Source organism: Halyomorpha halys, unplaced genomic scaffold (assembly GCF_000696795.3).
Source record: "Halyomorpha halys isolate HHAL.00 unplaced genomic scaffold, Hhal_1.1 Scaffold910.1, whole genome shotgun sequence".
NCBI classification, from domain to species: Eukaryota; Metazoa; Arthropoda; class Insecta; order Hemiptera; family Pentatomidae; genus Halyomorpha; species Halyomorpha halys.
In genome coordinates this window covers 633,721-652,035 of record NW_027106583.1, presented here as the reverse complement: position 1 = coordinate 652,035, position 18,315 = coordinate 633,721, and the positions used below count along the sequence as shown (strand labels likewise).

At 31.5% G+C, this 18,315-nt stretch overlaps 1 protein-coding gene and 1 long non-coding RNA gene across 2 annotated transcripts in view; both read left to right on the top strand.

The window, feature by feature from the left end:
- Nucleotides 1-1,759: 1,759 nt before the first annotated feature.
- Nucleotides 1,760-15,345, top strand: LOC106687065 (uncharacterized). The gene is made up of 4 exons (XM_067044972.1): nucleotides 1,760-2,111; nucleotides 5,796-10,671; nucleotides 11,890-12,007; nucleotides 13,911-15,345. Exon 2 carries the CDS (start codon nucleotides 5,816-5,818, stop codon nucleotides 6,845-6,847), a length of 1,032 nt encoding a protein of 343 aa, XP_066901073.1. The 5' UTR covers nucleotides 1,760-2,111; nucleotides 5,796-5,815; the 3' UTR covers nucleotides 6,848-10,671; nucleotides 11,890-12,007; nucleotides 13,911-15,345.
- Nucleotides 15,346-16,580: 1,235 nt separating this feature from the next.
- The window catches only part of LOC106687044 (uncharacterized), a 7,149-nt gene continuing 5,414 nt past the window's right edge, over nucleotides 16,581-18,315 (top strand). Inside the window, exons 1-2 of the long non-coding RNA XR_001344106.3 lie at nucleotides 16,581-16,838; nucleotides 17,739-17,856. This is a non-coding gene — a long non-coding RNA (uncharacterized lncRNA). The remainder of the gene's footprint in view (nucleotides 16,839-17,738; nucleotides 17,857-18,315) is intronic.

The window sequence follows — 18,315 nt, the reverse complement described above, 5'->3', positions numbered from 1 at the left end:
TAAAGGCCTTATTAGGCCAAAAAAAATTCATAGTACCCTTGATAGGCTAAAAAAAAATTTACTATACCCTTTTCAAGCTAATAAAAATTAAAAATGTGTTGAGTATGTAGGGAAAGAAGAAAAACAGTGCAAAGTAATTCATGGAATGCATGGTATGTTAGCTAATTTTTTTTTGTAACATTTTGAGAAAGTGGCATTTGTTTGTGGTACCTATGTTGCCATTTAATTTGGAAACTGCTACACTACATTGAACCCAGGACAAAAATGGGTACTCATTTAAGGAGAAAGTTTCAATATGAATTTTGAAAGTATATATTATTATATGTCAAATGAGCCTTGTCTACCAATTCAAAGACATTGTCTTCATAAATAGAGAGGAATCAATTGTTTTTTTTAAATTTGAATATTTTCTACATAATCCCAGATCACCAGTTTGGTTTACGAACATCTCACTCCACTATCCAGCAATGTCATCGTGTGGTTGATGTAGTCTCGTCTTCATTGGAGCACGGAATGTACTGCTCGGGAGTCTTTCTTGATGTAGAACAGGCTTTTGATCGAGTCTGGCACCCAGGACTGCTATACAAGATCCGTAAATTCCTACCCCCTACATACTTCCTCATTATCCGTTCTTATCTGATAATACTTTGTTGGATTATCCTATTCAACTATTTTTTGTTTGCAGAATGGAGTTGCAGTTTCTCATTTGTTCAATGGAATTATGTTTTCAGTATATAATTAAAATTTCTTTCATTTATTTTATTATTTATTGCATTATCTTAATTTTTATTTAGTGTTGTGGTTTCTGAAATATTTTTCCAAAAATGTTTCTAAGAACTTGGTTTGAGAAATTTTGATAATTTGTAAGTTGGACAACATATTTCATTTACTGTAGGTCTTTAATTGATTTCTAGATCGTGTAGTTTCAATAATTTACATAATCTAGGAAATATTGGTCTTTTTTCTATTAAATTATTTTTTGTTTTCAAATCAATGGAATTCAGTTTATGCAATTCTAAGTCATGTTGACTATTTCTGGTAAGGGATCATTTCTTAGTTTTCTATAATTATCTACCGATTTCTACATATTATTGAAATAGATCTCTTTTTCTATTGTTTTATTTTATCAGATTTTATGAATAGAATGTTTGGGTGTTTTTCTTGTATTTAATTGTTTTATTAAAAATTTTTAACCATATTTTTGTAATGGGCTTATTTTGTTATCTTTTGGTTGTTGTTATTCATTCACTAAAAATGTTTCTTATTGCATAGTTAAAAAAGAAATAAATAAAACCATCTGAAATAAAACATAATTAATAGTATGAACTCTAAAGTGAATAGAATTCATAAAATAAAAATAGGTAAACCTTGTGATAGTATTTCCTTGGTCCTTTTTCCATGGGAGAACCCAGGGGGTAAACAGGAGGGGGCTGCTGCCCCCCCCCCTAGGAGTGAAAAAATTATTAATTTAATAAAAATTTTTTTTTTTTCAAGCAAATAATAATTGTAATAAATAATAAAACACTACGAAAATTATTTAAAATGTTCTTAAAATTTTGGTCTCATTCTTCTTTTTCAAGCTGAAATGTTACAATCCTGGGTACCTTCTAGCTTATTTAAGAGCAGCATTAGATATGCTGATTCCCTTCTCTCTCTCTCTCTCTCTCTCTCTCTCTCTCTCTCTCTCTCTCTCTCTCTCTCTCTCTCTCTCTCTCTCTATATATATATATATATATATATATAAATATATATATTTGTTTTCCTCCTTTTTGCACAAAGCCAAACAACAATTTACCACAATTTTGGGCAACACTATGAATTATTTGAAATTTCAGTTACCTTGTTGGATCTGAAATAATTGGTAGGACGAACGTACACGATTGCTCACGGAAACAGCCGATCGAGATGACGCACTCGTTTCCTCAAGTGAAAAGATACCTTATGCGTCAGCTGTTGAAAGAAACATTCGGGCTAGGCCTTGTTGTTACTTTGTTTGTTCTGTTACGTACCAGAATTATGAAGCTTTCAAAAAGTTACTCACTCTCCTCGTTGTTGGCATGACATTTTAGGGCGTGTTGTTTTGTTCTAGTTTGCTATTCTTATTGAACCAGGTGAGTAAAATTCAATTTGCGTTCCGATTTCAATATTGTGACACATCATGTAGATGATTTTTATTTTAACTAACTTGCTTATAAAATAGTTTAAAAGTTGTATGAATATCTACGATGTTCCATTTTTGTTTAAAAATATTGGATATCGACATTTAAATTTAATAAAGTTTTTAATCACAACTTTTAAAAATATTTTACTTGTAGTCAAACATTTTGATAAATATTGCTTTATAAAAAAAAAAGAAGTCTAAAAGTTTTTCAGACTAGATTATTCATATTATAAGATAATTATATATATACATATAATTAGATTTACTATTAGGCCTGGGTGTAAATGTATCGGGCCCCTAATCTTTATCTTTTTAATGTTCCATTAATATGCAAAAATTAATCTCTCAGAAATACTATTATGCTGAATTATGGCTTTAGGATTTATTTCGTGACCTTGATATTTGTTGAATTTATCATAAGCTTCATTATCTTTTTCAAAACGCAGGAATTTATTGAGATTCTAATTTTGTAGTATGATTAAATTATAAGTTTTAATGAATACTAATACCTGATATGTAATTTACTTACTTGGCAAGTTGTCGCTGATTTTACTTCTTCCAAAGTATTCAATATGAGTTGTGTATCTGCAACAGAAAAAGTGATTATAGTGCCGTTGAGGTGGAAGCTATGGGGAAGGGCAGTACAGTACTAACCCGAGTGCTCTACTTCCGAGGCTATGATGGTTGCCAACCATATAAGGTTAATACGGTCTTGGTTTCTGTAAGGTGTGTAGTTTGTAATTAATTGGGTCCATATGTGTTGATAAACTGAATGAGTTCGATGATATTTACTCTTTTATATAATTTTTGGTTTTATTTTGTAGCAAATTAAACATTAAATTCTATAATCGGTCTAAAAATATAACTTACCTTTGAAATATTAATTTAAAATGGAAAAAGAAGACTTAAGTTAAAAAATTAGTTAAATCGAGCATCACTGAAAAGGATTGCTAAAATTGGAAATCCGCTTGAAATATTAGTATTGGTGGCAAGTACTTTATGGTTTGTATACCTATATTTATTGCCAGTAATAGTAGACTAGTACTTTCATTACGAAAAAGGGTACCAGGTGGTACAAAAAAATCATACCCAAAGAGCTATTTTCATTCAGCAGATCATTGTTTTAATTTAAGTTAATTCAATATTTATTTAATAGAAAGCCACAGTACCATTTTATTTTTTAAATAATTTTTTAATAATGGGATCTATTTTAATTACTATTTTTTTTTATAATTGGAAACATGCTGTGCAAATATTACTTTATTAAAAAACCACTATCATTTCCAATAAGAGACAAATCATTATATGCACTTAGGGGCCTGTGGAAAATGTTTCAATAAATGGAAGGTGAACAAATCTATATGTATACCCGTTGGAATAGGGGCAGCTGCCCCCTCCTAGAAGTGAAGACAAATTATTAATTTAATGAAAATTAATATTTTTCCAAGCAAATACTAATTGTAATAACTAATAAAGCACTGGGACAAATATATATATAATTTTATTAAAATTTTGGTTTCATTCGCCTTTTTCGTGCTGAAATATCAAAACCTGATTGAATATGGATTGTCCCCTCCTCAGTTTTGATCCTGGGTACGCCCTTGCCCGTTGGATAATGAGCCTGATGTAAGAATTATCAAGCTGTGTGGGCGCTGCTGGACTATGTCGCTGAGCGGGGCTGCATTTATCTAATAAGCATATCAGCTACAAAAAAAAGGTTATTTAAATAAAAAAGGAAATGTTCTTTATGAGATAAGAAAGTCTTCATTTAATTTTCTTTTTTAGGTTCGTTGGTGTAATTGCAATTTATTGAGTTTAAATGTGGCACCATTTGAAATGTTTAACAGAGGTTCGTCCATGAGGTCCAAATAGTGCAAATGTTTTCTTTATCACCCGTTTCCTAGTCATTTCTGACCCACGGGGAGGGCAGTTATCTTAAGGTAACCAATCTATTCTAACCCTGAAGGGGGTCAAATTTTAATTTCGTGGGACCACTACTGAAATGAAAAACGTCCACTCTCCAACCCAGGCCGGATTCGAACCGGCGCCACGGCAGTCGTGAGGCAATCGCTTAACTCCCTCTGCTACAAACGACCTCAAACAATACAACTGCCTAGGCGGACAGTTTTAGAAATTTGAGCCGTGACTGTTCTCCTAACTGAAATAACATCCTTTTGCCCTAGATATGTGCCGCCCATCTCTTGGTATTCCTTCTAATCATAGTACAAAATGACATTTTAACTGAATGACAAAAGTGTCGAACAATACCGAGATCTTGTCTCCTTGTAACTGGTTAGTGCCGGCATTTATAAAAATTAAAACAGTAAAAATAATAAAAGGGAATATATAAAAAAAAAAATCATAAAAGAACCCACTGGAGGGTTTAATTAGGGGTTAGAAAGAACTGTTGGTTTGTCCTGGATCACGCTCAAGCGCCAGGTCTCTCTCCTAGTCTGCGTGATTTCTCTTCACATTCGTATCTAAGGGTTTTTAGAGGATTGGAAAATGCACGTTTTAAGAACTCTTTAGGACAGGTTAAATGGTAAGGGAAGAGGGCGGCTGGGGCCTACCAGTAATTGATCAATATTACAACAGCCGTTTACCTGCAAAAACGGTGTTAGTATAGATTTTTTCACTATCTTTAACTTTGATTCTGAACTAAAGATAATAGAACTGCTCATTTCTATAGAAACCCGTCTCAAAATCTCAAATTGAAAATTTAAGCATTAAATTAGCATTTTTTATATTATAAATCTTTCTTTATAATATAAAGTTTAGTATATAAGTAAACTTTATATTATATTATTATACAATTCATACATGGTTTAAGCTACTATTCCTTAATTCGCAGGGTTACTAAAAATAGTAAGCAAGTAACAACTGAATAAAAAAATATTTGTTATTGTCACAAACCGTTTAATTAGTGAATGAATCAGTTGAATCATTGGTTCCTATCGTTATACATTCTGTGCAGTGCACTTCCTTTCTATTTTGAATCGTGTTTGGGAGATTGCAGGGGGTAGAAAATTCCATGCTCTCTAATTTCCTGAGGCAGACTTGAAAATATGTTACGATCTTTAGTCGAGCATGCGAAGACTTACAGGATACAGTGCGATTCCAACAGGCTTTTGCGACTGAGAGTTTGATCTCGAACAGTTGGCTTCTTTAAACTCCAAAATACTAATTTAGTTGTGATGATCGATACTACAAGTTACCAAAATCATATGAATGATTTCGGAAAAGAGTGGAAGTTTTTTCTTCTGTTAAGTAGAGAATTTATGAACTTATCCCAATGTTTATTGTATATCCAATTCGATTATTTCGACCAAATATCAATTATTTCTTTTTCCCGCCGGACCCGCCCAGCTAAGGCCCCCGGGGAGCGACGGACCTATATCTCTTTTTAAATATTAGCTTAAAACGGGAAGAAGAAACTTTAAGATAGTTTAATCGAGCAATATGTAAAAAGCGTCTGAAATTGAAAAGCGGCATGACCTGTTTAAAAAGGTATGAGGATTAATTTAATTTCAAATCATTATGATGATGTTTTAATGAACTTCAGTCATTGATTTAATCTTAGTGAATACTAAGCGTAGTAATGTAAACTATTGTTATATTTTTTCTTCTGTTACAGGTTTTAAATATTATCTAAATATGAAATTGGACATCCTCCTTGTTACGTTGGTGTGGGTCTGCTTTTCTAGTAATTCCGCCTACAAAGCTAGCTGGGATCCTGAGATTCTCGATGGCTCCAACTGGATGAGGGACAACCTAGAACTGTTAGGAAAGCGAACCCTGAAGCAAATTTGTATCCCTGGATCTCATGATGCAGGGATGAGCGAGTTTCGTCCTGGAACAACTTTGGCTCACCCCTGCAACGTTCAGACACAGACAAACCCTATCAAATATCAGCTGGAATTAGGAGTACGATTCCTGGATGTAAGGCCTGCTATCGGTAATGGGGGTCTCTTCCTGACGGGACATTACTCAAGGATTGCGGGTGGAACCTGGCAAGGAGGTAATGGCCAGTCAATTCAGTCCATCGTCGATGACATCAACGCATTTACTAAAGCTCACAACGAGTTGATCATTGTCAGACTATCGCATACACTTAACACAGAAGTTGGTAACAACAGCTACAGAAAGTTCACGCAATCAGAGTGGGAAAGACTTTTCCAAATTCTGGACAAGACAAACCACTTGTACCAGAATTCAGACGGTAACGTGTATTTGCCTTCGTTGTCGTTGAATCATTTCACTGACTTTGGCAAGAGAGCGGCGGTCATCTATGTGATACGAGATCCCAAGTCAGGTGTGGACATGACTGGTAGGCTTGGAAAAGGTTATTTCAATCAGACTAGCATGAATATGTATCACAAATACTCGAAAACTAACAAGTTGTCGACTATGTTCGGAGATCAGATGCAAAAAATGAAGGAATATTCGAGGAGTAGCTATTTTATGCTTTCTTGGACTCTTACTCAAGGAGGTAAAAAAGCTGCTTTTTGTCGTATAAATCTAACCAAAAGTATCAGGGAACTTGCAGATGAAGCAAATTCCAACTTGAGAATGATATTATCTGAAATATCACAGTTATCTTACCCCAATGTTTTGTATGTCGACGACATTAAAAGCATTGATGTCACATCAGTTGCTATGGAAATAAATAGTAAACTGAAATTTTAATGTTAAAAAATATTTATTATTAAATATAACCATTCAATAAAATACTCACGGCTGAGAAACAAAACATTACAAAATAAATTTTTAGACAAGTAATAAGAATCATCTTTTTGAAGGTTAGTTTGTATGTATAGGCAAAATGAATTACTTTGTTATTACGAAACAATGATTGATATTTATGAATGCTAATTTAATTATCAGATATAAAGTGAATAACTTAATCCATATTCCATTGAAGTTAATATCAACTAATAATATTTATGAGTTTTTAATTTATCAAATCGGATTAAAGATATTAAAAAGAGGTAGCTCGATGTTAGTAAAAGGATTATGACAAATCCAGATATTAGTGTTATTGTTTTCAAATCAGTACCTTTAATAAAATATCTTTCGATCACAGGATCGAAGAATTTCAAGTGTTCACGAATTTCATTTCTGTTGTATATGTTTATTATTATTTATTATAGCTAATTGTCCCTTACAGAATTACATAGACAGGAGAAAGCCGATTTCAAACACATTTTATCGGGATTGATTTATGGAGATAAACATGGAATAATCAATTCTACTTCACTATGAATGTTTATAACCATAAAGTTACAATCAAAAGTAATGTTTGCCAAAATAACTCATAAAATATTGGGAGAATAAAAAAATATTTAAACGGGCTCTTTTAGGTTTAAGTTCGTTGTCACGTAGCTGGTCAGTAGTAATTAATAATTAGTAATTCTATTTTCTGAAATTATTTATGGCCTTCCAGCGTTAATGGTTTTCTTTTTATGATCCGTAAAGCATTTGTATTATTGTGATAAATTTTGATGAATATTATGTTAAGTAGAATGTTAAGTAATTATTTATTGATATGCCATCTGGCTTATGTTATCATGTACCTAAAATATAATTCGTTATGATGTTTACCAATGTAATTTATAAAATTGTTATTTTTTTTTTAATGACAACTTTATGTGCAAATCATAAGACTGTGTAATTCGCACTTCAGTGGGACCACTTGTCTAATACCATTTAACAAATATTTTGTATGGAGTATCTTAAATTATTTACTGATAAATATTTATGAAATATATTACGATATATATATCTATGTCATATCATTGAAATTAATATATTTGTGATAATGTTTAAATTACAAATCCTAGGTTAGCCAGTCTATATGAGTATTTTATAATTATTAGTAAGAAATTTTATATAAAACATTATGCATCTGACAACAAACACTTTAACTATTAATTTCACAATATAAATTGACTAAATTTGAAAAAAAAAATCTTTTAAAAAGACTTTACTCACTTTAATTCTATTATATTTCAAGAATAATTCGGAAAAACAAATGGATGCAATTGTATATAATTCCTTAACATTAAAACAAATACGTAATATTAAACTACATCAAAAAACATTATAAAATTATATAAATAAAAGTAATGATACTTGATTTATTAAACGTTCCTTAGATGCCCTCCAACTCGACTTATTACTTGATGTTTGTTTTCCATTTCTTTAGCTTCCACTCATTTTTTCTCTGGTAGATACATGAGTATAATTAAGTTAATATTAATATTAATAATTAATAATTTATTAAATTTATTGCAACCATGTTTACAATATTCTTTATTGGATTGCATTCCAATTTAATTCAATAACACTTCAAAACAGAGACATTGCTAGATCAAAGGCTCAATCAACTTTACAGTTTCCCCTGAAATACAGGCATTAACTTCTGTAGTTAGTTAACTATATCAGTTTACTATTGAATATATTTTTAACTAATTTCACTATTTAGACATACGTTTCTGTTCAAAAACATCATGAACTCATTTTATCTAAACCAAATCAGTTTGGTTGAATAGGTGAATATTTAAATGTACATATTTTTAGTTCGTATATAATCAATGGCTTTGGTTGAGACGTTCGGTCGTAAAACATGGTTACTGAAGTTTTTCATGAGTTGCAGTTTTCGGCACCATAGGCTTTTCATAGACTGATTTCATAAGTTGTCGAAAGAATGTTTAGGAAATTTTCATTCATAAGACAATAATTTTGATATTAAATTATGGTAAGTGGCTACTGGTTGAACGTAAAATATTGTAATTAACAACAAATTTAACATTGTAAAAGTTTTTATTTTTGCAATTACCATGTTTTACGACCAAACGCCCCAATTGTTTTCATTTGAGGTAAGTCGACTTCCACAAGTCGTTACCTTGACCAATAACGATCATTAAATTCAAATATTACTAAAACTTATTTTAACATTTAAAATTACAAAATGTCAGTTTAAAGCGTTTTAAATGAATTGAAATATGCCATTTACTTATAAAAAATGCATCTAATTGCAAACTATTACATACAATTTTACTTTAATTAGGAATTTTTCGATTCAATTGTTAAAATGTATTAACTAAAGATTATAATACAAACCTTTGGTTCTTATTATTTAAAACCATTAGATTTTGACACAATTTAATAATTACACTCTCCTTATCATATAAACTCATAATGACTAAGAGGATATGCCCACATAGAAAATCCGATATATCTCCACAATACACACCTTATTCACCATTGAAGAATGAGGTAGGTATTATGAAAGAGATTCACGTTTTTTCCGTGAGAAGAGCGGTAAATAATTGTCACACAGTGAAACTGCGTTGGTATGCTACAGAATCGGCTAAGGATTTTTATGTAACCCAATTGTTGACCGGACACGGAAATTATACAGCCTACCAGACCGCTTGCCTTGGGATCGAAGAAGCAACGAATTTACTTGCACACGCTTTACAGAAGAAAGGAGTGAATATGAGAGATTGCTTGTAGTGAATATCACACCAGAAAACTTGGGGTGAAAAGCTCAGACCAATATTGGGCAGCGGTGAAGAGATTTCCCACAGTTATCTTTAAAAAGTTTAGATCAGAAGAGAGAGGAAGGAGAAATGACAAAGGACCATGAGAGCCAGGCACTCAGTCATTGTTTCCATGAAGTAATGCCTAATGGTGGTCCAAGAGATAGGAAAGACTAAGTAGAGAGGTGGTTTTAGTGGGTAAAAATCCCACACACGAGTAGGTTCAGGTTTATTCGTATCTTTTGAAGAATTCCACCGACCCCCGTAAAGAAAAACACATACAAGATTAAACTGTGAGGAAGCTAAGCTATACTCAATTATTAACTTGGTAGACTTTTTTTTTTGCATCAAATCGATCGAATCAATCAGCTCATGAATTCAAGTCAACTGAAATGATCATGCTTAGAAAGATGGTGGTTGAGAAAGCGTAGGAGGAAATAATATTGAAAAATAATCATTCTCTTGTTATATCTTCTCTTGCATGTAACGTGTTAAATTTTGTTATAAATTATTTCCATTCTGGAAACGAATCAATACAATTTTTATTATTTACATAAATACAAAAATTAAAATAATGTAAGAGAAATGTAAGTGCTCCCTTTAATTTTATAAATCAATAACCCACAAATAAAATATTTTTTTTTTACCCCTGTAAGACCCTATTTAATTTTTATGAGTGAAGTGAGTTTTTATGTGAGAAGAAAGGACTTAAGGAAGAGTAATATTGATAGAGTTTTTTTGGCCCTTCCTGCCCTGCCACCTACGGTCCACTGAAAATTCGATTTTAGTTAAAAGTGTCAAGACAGCCTACCGGTCTACTTTAAGTAGTTACTGATAAGATTGATCTCTATGGCTCAGATTAGTTTATAAGAGCTATTATTTTTCTACAATTTTTACATTCAATAGCAATGACGTTGTTAGAACTGGTTCTTATCAGTATGATCATTGGGCCTTCAATAGCAAAAGGTAAGCATCTTTTTCTTATTTTAAACATTATTCATGAAACTTTGTTTTGTCTTTTTTGGAGTAATCAATAGGAAATTAAATGTTTGTTTTATTTTTTGTCAAACTAGAGTGCAAAAAATATTTACTTATTATTTATGGTCTCTAAATTATGAGTTAAAATTTAATTTAATTTTTTTTTTCGTAAAGTTCCTTTAGACCTCTTTTAAATAAGAAATGTGAAAATTAGCATTTTTCGAATTCGTTAGTGTTATTAAGGTACCTGAACAATTTTTGCAAAACACTAATGTAGAGCTACATACTTATGACAAAAATTAACTTTGACCTAAGTTAGTAGGCTAGATTTTTCTTCAGTGTTGCTAAAGTCACCGAAATTACAATTGCCAAATTTCAACAAATCACCTAAATTGTTAAATTCGAAACATAAAAATGTTTATATTATAGCAAAAGAAATTTTAATTTTATAAAATTAATACAAAAAGCATTATGTGTTTTCTTTTCTTCTCGTGACGAACGATCAGGGTTCCTCGCTTCAGGGTAGAAAAAAATACTGAAAGAACAACAGATATGAACTATCATGTTAAAAAAAAACTTTTGTTTGATAGTTCCTAAAGTAGAGAAAGTGTGGTAATGTATCAAAAATTTAAAATTGAAATTTCAATTACAAAAGTTATTACGTTATTTGAATCCAAAAATATCATTCTGTTGTTAATGACTTCTTTACCGCCGTTGATTACTCCACCCCAGCCACTCATTAATGTGCATGTATGTTTTTAGGGTTGTTATTTCGTATTGATTTTAATTATACTAAAATTAATTTAATTACTTTATTTTTAATGAAGTAATAAATTATTTATTAATATTAAACATACCAAAAAAAAGTACTCAACATGCGCCATTTGCACTAATAACGAATATTTGATTAGAGAACAAAAACCTTGTACTTTTCTACTCCCTGAAAAACATTCTACTCCCTTAGGAATTTGCATTCACTGTATTGCACCTTTACTTTCACGAATAAGAAAATGTATTTAAAAAGTTCCACAAAAGGAATATGTTTTTGGGACCAAAAGAGGCTTACTCAGTTTCATTTGTTTCGATACGTAATCTAACTAAAAATGCATACAGTTTCGAGCCGAGATCCCGCCATGATATTTTCAAAAACAATTTATTTTTTCATTTTGTTACTCTTTACTCAACCATTAAAAAATGAGTTAATAGTTCCAGGACCCATACCGCTAAGTTTACGACGTTGTAACGATACGCGTTGCTGCCAATTTATATATTTTTGCTGTTACAACGGTGAGTTCTGCTGTGAAGCAATCGTCCACTACAACTGGTGAGTACAGTTTGGTTGTATACAATTATTTATTTCATATATATTTTTAAAAAAATGATTTATTTAAAAGTTACAAATAAGGAAAAGTGCTCAGGGATCGGGATGAAATGATATCGGCAAATGAATGAAAGTTCAATGTTAGAAAGGGTCGAGGTAAGTTTTTCCAGATCCCTTTGAGGGTCATCAGGATGACCTCAATAAATCGATAGAGGAAAACAGGTTCGATACTAGTATTTGGAGTTGGTGTAGAATTTATATTTAGGAGGTCAAGTATCTGTTTCGCACCAAATCTCTAACAAACTGAACACTCACATTGAGGATTTTACAGAAGATTTCAAGAGGAGAATTTGTTGGTTCAGTGAATAAAGCTCAACTTCGTATGTCTATACAAGCTTAATTTAAAGTCATAAAAATGATATTTTCGTTAAAATTATAAGGCGGTTCAAACGGGAATATCTCTCTCTCTCTCTCTCTCTCTCTCTCTCTCTCTCTCTCTCTCTATATATATATATATATACATATATATATAATATTACGTGTATGATATTTCTATTATAAAAACTAAAAGAGTGAGTAGGTTCCCAGTAGTTGTCTGCTGTTTGAGAAAAAACCGATTGGCCAATGTTGTTTCTCTTTGCTTGTTCCTCCTTCCCCCATCGTTATTCGTGCCAGTGGCAGTAAATTAAATCTCCTAGTCATTTCTTTTTAACCACTTCTGTGATGAAAGGATGCATCGTTCCTTCAGACTAAATTACCTTCTGAAATTAAATATAAATAAATAAGAGTAAATATGAAACTTATTATAAAAAGTAACTACAACCTCCTAACAGCTCTCAGTTGCAACTAGACAAAGAACATTGGTGGAGTGGCTTGGCAAACATGTAGATCCCCCTTTAGATATAACAAGGATTGCCACCAACTTTATCAAGAAATATGGGACAAAAAGTTTTACGGACCTCTATGACCTCTTGTAGTTCTTCTCCAGGATACTTAACTTTGGAATTGCCAATGGAAAGGAGACGTTTTCAATAAAATATTGTCACAAGGATTACTATTTCCTCGCAAATCATTGAAAACAAAGACCAATTCTTTTCTTTTTTTAGGATTAACGTCTTCAGGAAGCATTGGATCAAAATAATCATCGATATAACATATTCTGGAATGAAATTCTCTTTACGAATTCTTATATTCTGTCCATTGGAATTTATATAGTTATGTCAATGAAAAATCACATAATAGAGATAAAAAGTTAAATCCACAACTAAAAAAAAAAAATCACCATGACTAACAACAGCGAAGTTTCATTTCTAAATTCTCAAAACTAAAGAAGAAAGCGGAAGTCGATAGAATATTGATCGTACTGTAAATTGTTGGTGACACAATCAGTATAATAATTGTAACAAAATCTCTGAAAGCTATGGGAAAATCTTCCGCTTGATTAGAAATTATATTATTATAAATCAACTAGTGAAAGAATGAGGAAAAAATAAATTAAGAAAAAAAATTTAGGCAAGAGACGGAACAATTACTTTTAGTTAGCGGTTCTTATCAATCATATCAAAACAAATATTAGATAGCACTGAGGTAACTCCGATGAGGTGGTTCTGGCTCACAAGCAGTGCCGGGTGTTGGGGAAGGTATTGGAACATTTTCGACCCCAATAAAAATGTTTCAAACGTAAACATAATTTCAAAACATCTTTCACACTAACACTAAAAGAGTTGCCGAAATGTAGGACAAATCTCGTAAACATGGGACGTGTGGCAATCCTGGTTATAACACAAATTGTGATTACATAATGTTCATTTATATTCATACACTTTTAATATTTTACGAGATAGTATTGTTATGATACCTTTATAATCATGCATTATTTATGTTTTCTGTTTCTGTTTGTCCACAGGAAAAGACCATCAATTCCATGTTAAACTAAAGATGCCCTTGGTCAGTTATTCATTTTGATTTCTGTCATAAAATGCTGAAATGTTACCTTCAAATTTGATGTAGGTTTTCATTAAAAAACAAGTCTCAAGCAAGATGTAAAGGAAAAAACGAGAAGAATATAGAATAAAAATCTGGATTGTGGGAAGAAAAATAGTGGAGATATACGACAAATTTTTCACTAATGTTCAATTCAGCTTCCGAATAGCCGGAATGGTTCAAAGCTTAATTTAGATATTATGTTTTTTATCTTTTGGTAATCTTTTAATAATCGTATTGTTAGGTAGCTTTAGAAAAAAAATGGGTTTAGAAAAATTAAACCCATAAGAACAGGATTATAATTACTTGATGTTTTGTTGCGCGATCTAGATTTTCTGATATGAAGAGAATCACAATCCTTAAAAAAAACGTGAAAATCTGAAAGATAACATACTGAAAAATACCAGTTTATAACATTAATTAGCAATTGCTGTGGTATAATTAGAATTCTAAGGATTGAGATAAACTTTGTGGTAAGCTATTCAAAAAGGTCATAGATTTTATAAAAATTATTATTTCATTAATCATAAAAATTTTGGTTTGGTCTACTTTGAACTGCACATTAAAATAGTTATATTTTACAAATATGGGGCAGCAAAATCTGTTGAGATTCAAATATATTTTGTAAAAGATGCCTGTCTGAAACCTCGTCCCAATCAATCCGTAGCCAACTGTATGTAACACTTTAGAAATGACATTCTAACAGATATTAACAAGTTGTTTTCCAATTTCGCTCTGCATGTATTTAATGGTTATTATAATACACCCGAGTAATTTGTGGAAAATAAGAACAGAATGATGTTCGTTATATTAACTGAGTTTATGTGTATAAAATATTACAAAAGTTGCTTCCAGTAAAACCCACCAAATAAATGTTTTGAGAAAATAACTTCACTATGATGTTATCCAAATCCATCGTAACTACAACTGTTGGAAAGCTTAATTTACGCTTTTTCAATTCATATGAATATTTTCAGGATTTTATGATAAGAAAAAATTATTATCGTCATACGATAACATAAAAAGTTTTTTGGTGTGTTTTTAGAGTTCCTGGTAAAATACACTCTTAATGTACAAGTAAATATTTACTTACTTGTACATTAAGAGTATATAACAATATATTCCCAATTGTAAATAGTAATGATGTCTAAGAAAAGGAAATTGTAAATAATAATTCTACATTTTAATAAAAATATACTCTAGTTTATAAAGAAGAACTTAATTTAAACTCATAATTTGCAATAAAAGAGTGAAGTTAATAGTAGAGAATACTAGCATACTTTAGAGTACGTTGGATAAATTGATTTTTGTTTTAATATTTTATAATAACATTGTTTAAATAAATACATTTTTACATAGATATGTTTTTATTCAGCATCCACTTTAAAACAAATATTGTTTAAGTTCTATTCGAATTTTATTTTTAAGAATGGCGATGTCCATCAGCGTCCTCTGGAGCTCATTCAGGTCATTGCTGATAATACGGTAAAGTATGTCCGACCTTTTAGGGAAAAATTTAGTCCACACAGACCACTTCGGTGGATCAAGAAACTAAAAGAATCGAAAGGATCACGATTCAAAATGAAAAAAGGCAACGGCCGGATTTTAAACGGCACCGCCATTAGAGCTCAGAATGGTAAGACTGCGCCCAACGAGCTCCGAACGGGCCCTCTGGGGATCTTCTTCCAGAGCAGGTTCAAAAGATAGAGGAACATCTCTAGGCTTTTTTTACCCATGTTCCCAATCATTTCCTGAGTAATTTCACAGAGCCCAGCTGCCTTGCCTAGGCTTATTTTTCTGATAGTATCTTGGAGTTCTTCGCTGATGTAGCCAGCACGCCTCAACGTCTCTCCCCTCTAGCAGGTCTTTAAAATATTCCCTCCATCATTCCATGATGCACTCCTCACGCCATATGATGTTCCCATTTTTATCCTTTATTCCTTTCAGGGAGGTTGGCAAGTCCTTACGTGCTCAAAGGAATGAGGAGCAGTAAAAGACATTAGAAACATAATTTGCATTTTATTCTAGCTTCCGACCAAAATCCTCCTTTTCATCCTCTTCACTTGAAAATCTACTAATTTGGCTTTACTTCTCCGATTCTTGACCACAGAAAACAAATTAAGAGTACAGTACATCCATGGAAGACATCAAACCAAAGCTGCCGACGACACGAAGCAATACTGACCAGGCTATAAATTGGACACACTGGACTAACCCATGAATACTTACTATGAGGAACATATTATCTAACAGTGTAACGTACCATTAACTATTTGACACATACTGACAGACTGCAGGCATTTGATAGGCACCGGATTACCATATCATTTGGCAGCATTATAAAAACGATAATCGCCTTCATATTCCGGATTTATTGGAAAAAACAAATATGTATGAACACGTATGAATAGTTTATTTTTTTTTACACTTTTATCACATAAATTAATGTCACTTATCAATGTCGAATTAAAATATATTTATATTTATTTTTTCTGTTCCTTTTATCTCTCAATTTTATTTTATTTATCTATATTCCTCAATATCAATAATTGCTATTAAAGCAGTTTATGTATTCTAGTGTGGATGTGATTATATTAGGAATGTTTTTGAGAGGTCAGTCTGCAAACATCACCTTCCCTGTGGATTGCCTCATATTATATTTAAAAAAAGCATGTTATAACAGCCACCGGCCTACTATGGGTCTCTAAGAATTACTGATAAGATTGATCTCAATGGCTCAGACTAGTTTATAAGAATTATTTTAATCCTACATTTCCACATTCAGCAGCAATGGCGTTGTTAGAACTGGTTCTTTTCAGCATCATCATCGGTCCTTCAATAACTTCAAATGGTAAGCATTTATTTCTTATTGATAAACAACATTATTCATGTAACTTTGTTTTGTATTTTTACGAGTAAACAATAGGAAACAAAATTTTTGTCTCCGTTAATGGATGTTTGAATTATTTTTTATCAAACTGGAGCGCTAATAATTTTTTAATTATTTATGGTCTGTAAATTAAGGATTTAATTTTGTTTTCATTATTTTTCTTGCTACATTTTTTAAATAACTATTGTGAAAAATTGCATTTTTCGAATTCGTTAGTAGCATTTTTATTATACCTGAAGAATTATTCAAACATGAAATATCATCAATAGAAATCTAGATCGGTTTAAAGACAATACCTAAAACGAAAATTAAAGTTGAACTAAGTTGGCAATTTTCTTTTCCAGTGCTGCTATGCAAATTGAAACAAATTTTCCCTCTTTATTAGAAACTTAAAATTGATATCTCAATTACAAAACGTTATAAGGCCATTTGAATTTAAAAATATAATTCTGTCGTCCGTTGATTACTCTCCAGCCACTCCACGTCAATAAGCTGAGGTAAAATAATAGAAATGAGTGAATTTTTGTCAATAGTAATATGTGTAAGACATTTTCACTTTTAAGGAATACTTCATCATAGAACAAAAATTTGCACTCTTCCACTACCATAAAAACATTCTTCCTCCTTAGGAATTTAAATTGACTCAAAGTTTTTCTTTATTTTTATGATAAAGAAAATGTTTTTACGAAGTTCCACAAACGGACCATTTTTTAGGACCAAATGAGGCTTACTCAGTGTCAATTCGCAAACGGACTGAAAAATGTATGCTGTTTTGAGCCTAGATCCTTCCATGATATTCTCATTTTTTTTTTTTTTCCGTTTCGTTACTCTTAGCTCAACTATTAAAACATTAGTTGATAGTTCCAGGGCCCAGCCAAATGACTTTACGACGTTGTTCCTCTACGCTTTGCTGCTACTATATGCATATTTGCTGTTATAACGATATGTTCTGCTGCGATCCATACACCGTCTCCAGTTGGTGAGTAACTGCATCTTACAGTTTCGTTGTATACAATTATTTATTTGATATATATAAAAAAAAAATTGAGATGTACAATTTTAATTAAGATACAAATGAAAAGTGCTTATGGATTAGGATGACATGATATCGGCAAAACAATAAAAGTTCAAGGTAGTGAAGGTTTCGAGAACATTTTTTTTTCCACATCCCTTTAAGGGTTCATCGGGATGATCTCAATAGATCGATTAGTAAAATAGATTTGAAACTAGTACTTGAAATGGTTATAGAATTTATATTAAGGAGGTCAAGACCTATTTCGCAGCAAATCTCCAATAAAATGAACACTCACATTGAAGATTTCAAGTTTTGATAGAGTCATAAATATACATGATATCGTTAAAAAAAAAGTTATAAGTCGGTTCAAGCGGGAATCTCTCTCTCTCTCTCTCTCTCTCTCTCTCTCTCTCTCTCTCTCTC

Coding starts and splice junctions, on each gene's coding strand:
- LOC106687065 (XM_067044972.1), top strand. CDS start 5,816: ATGAAATTGGACATCCTCCTTGTTACGTTGGTGTGGGTCTGCTTTTCT.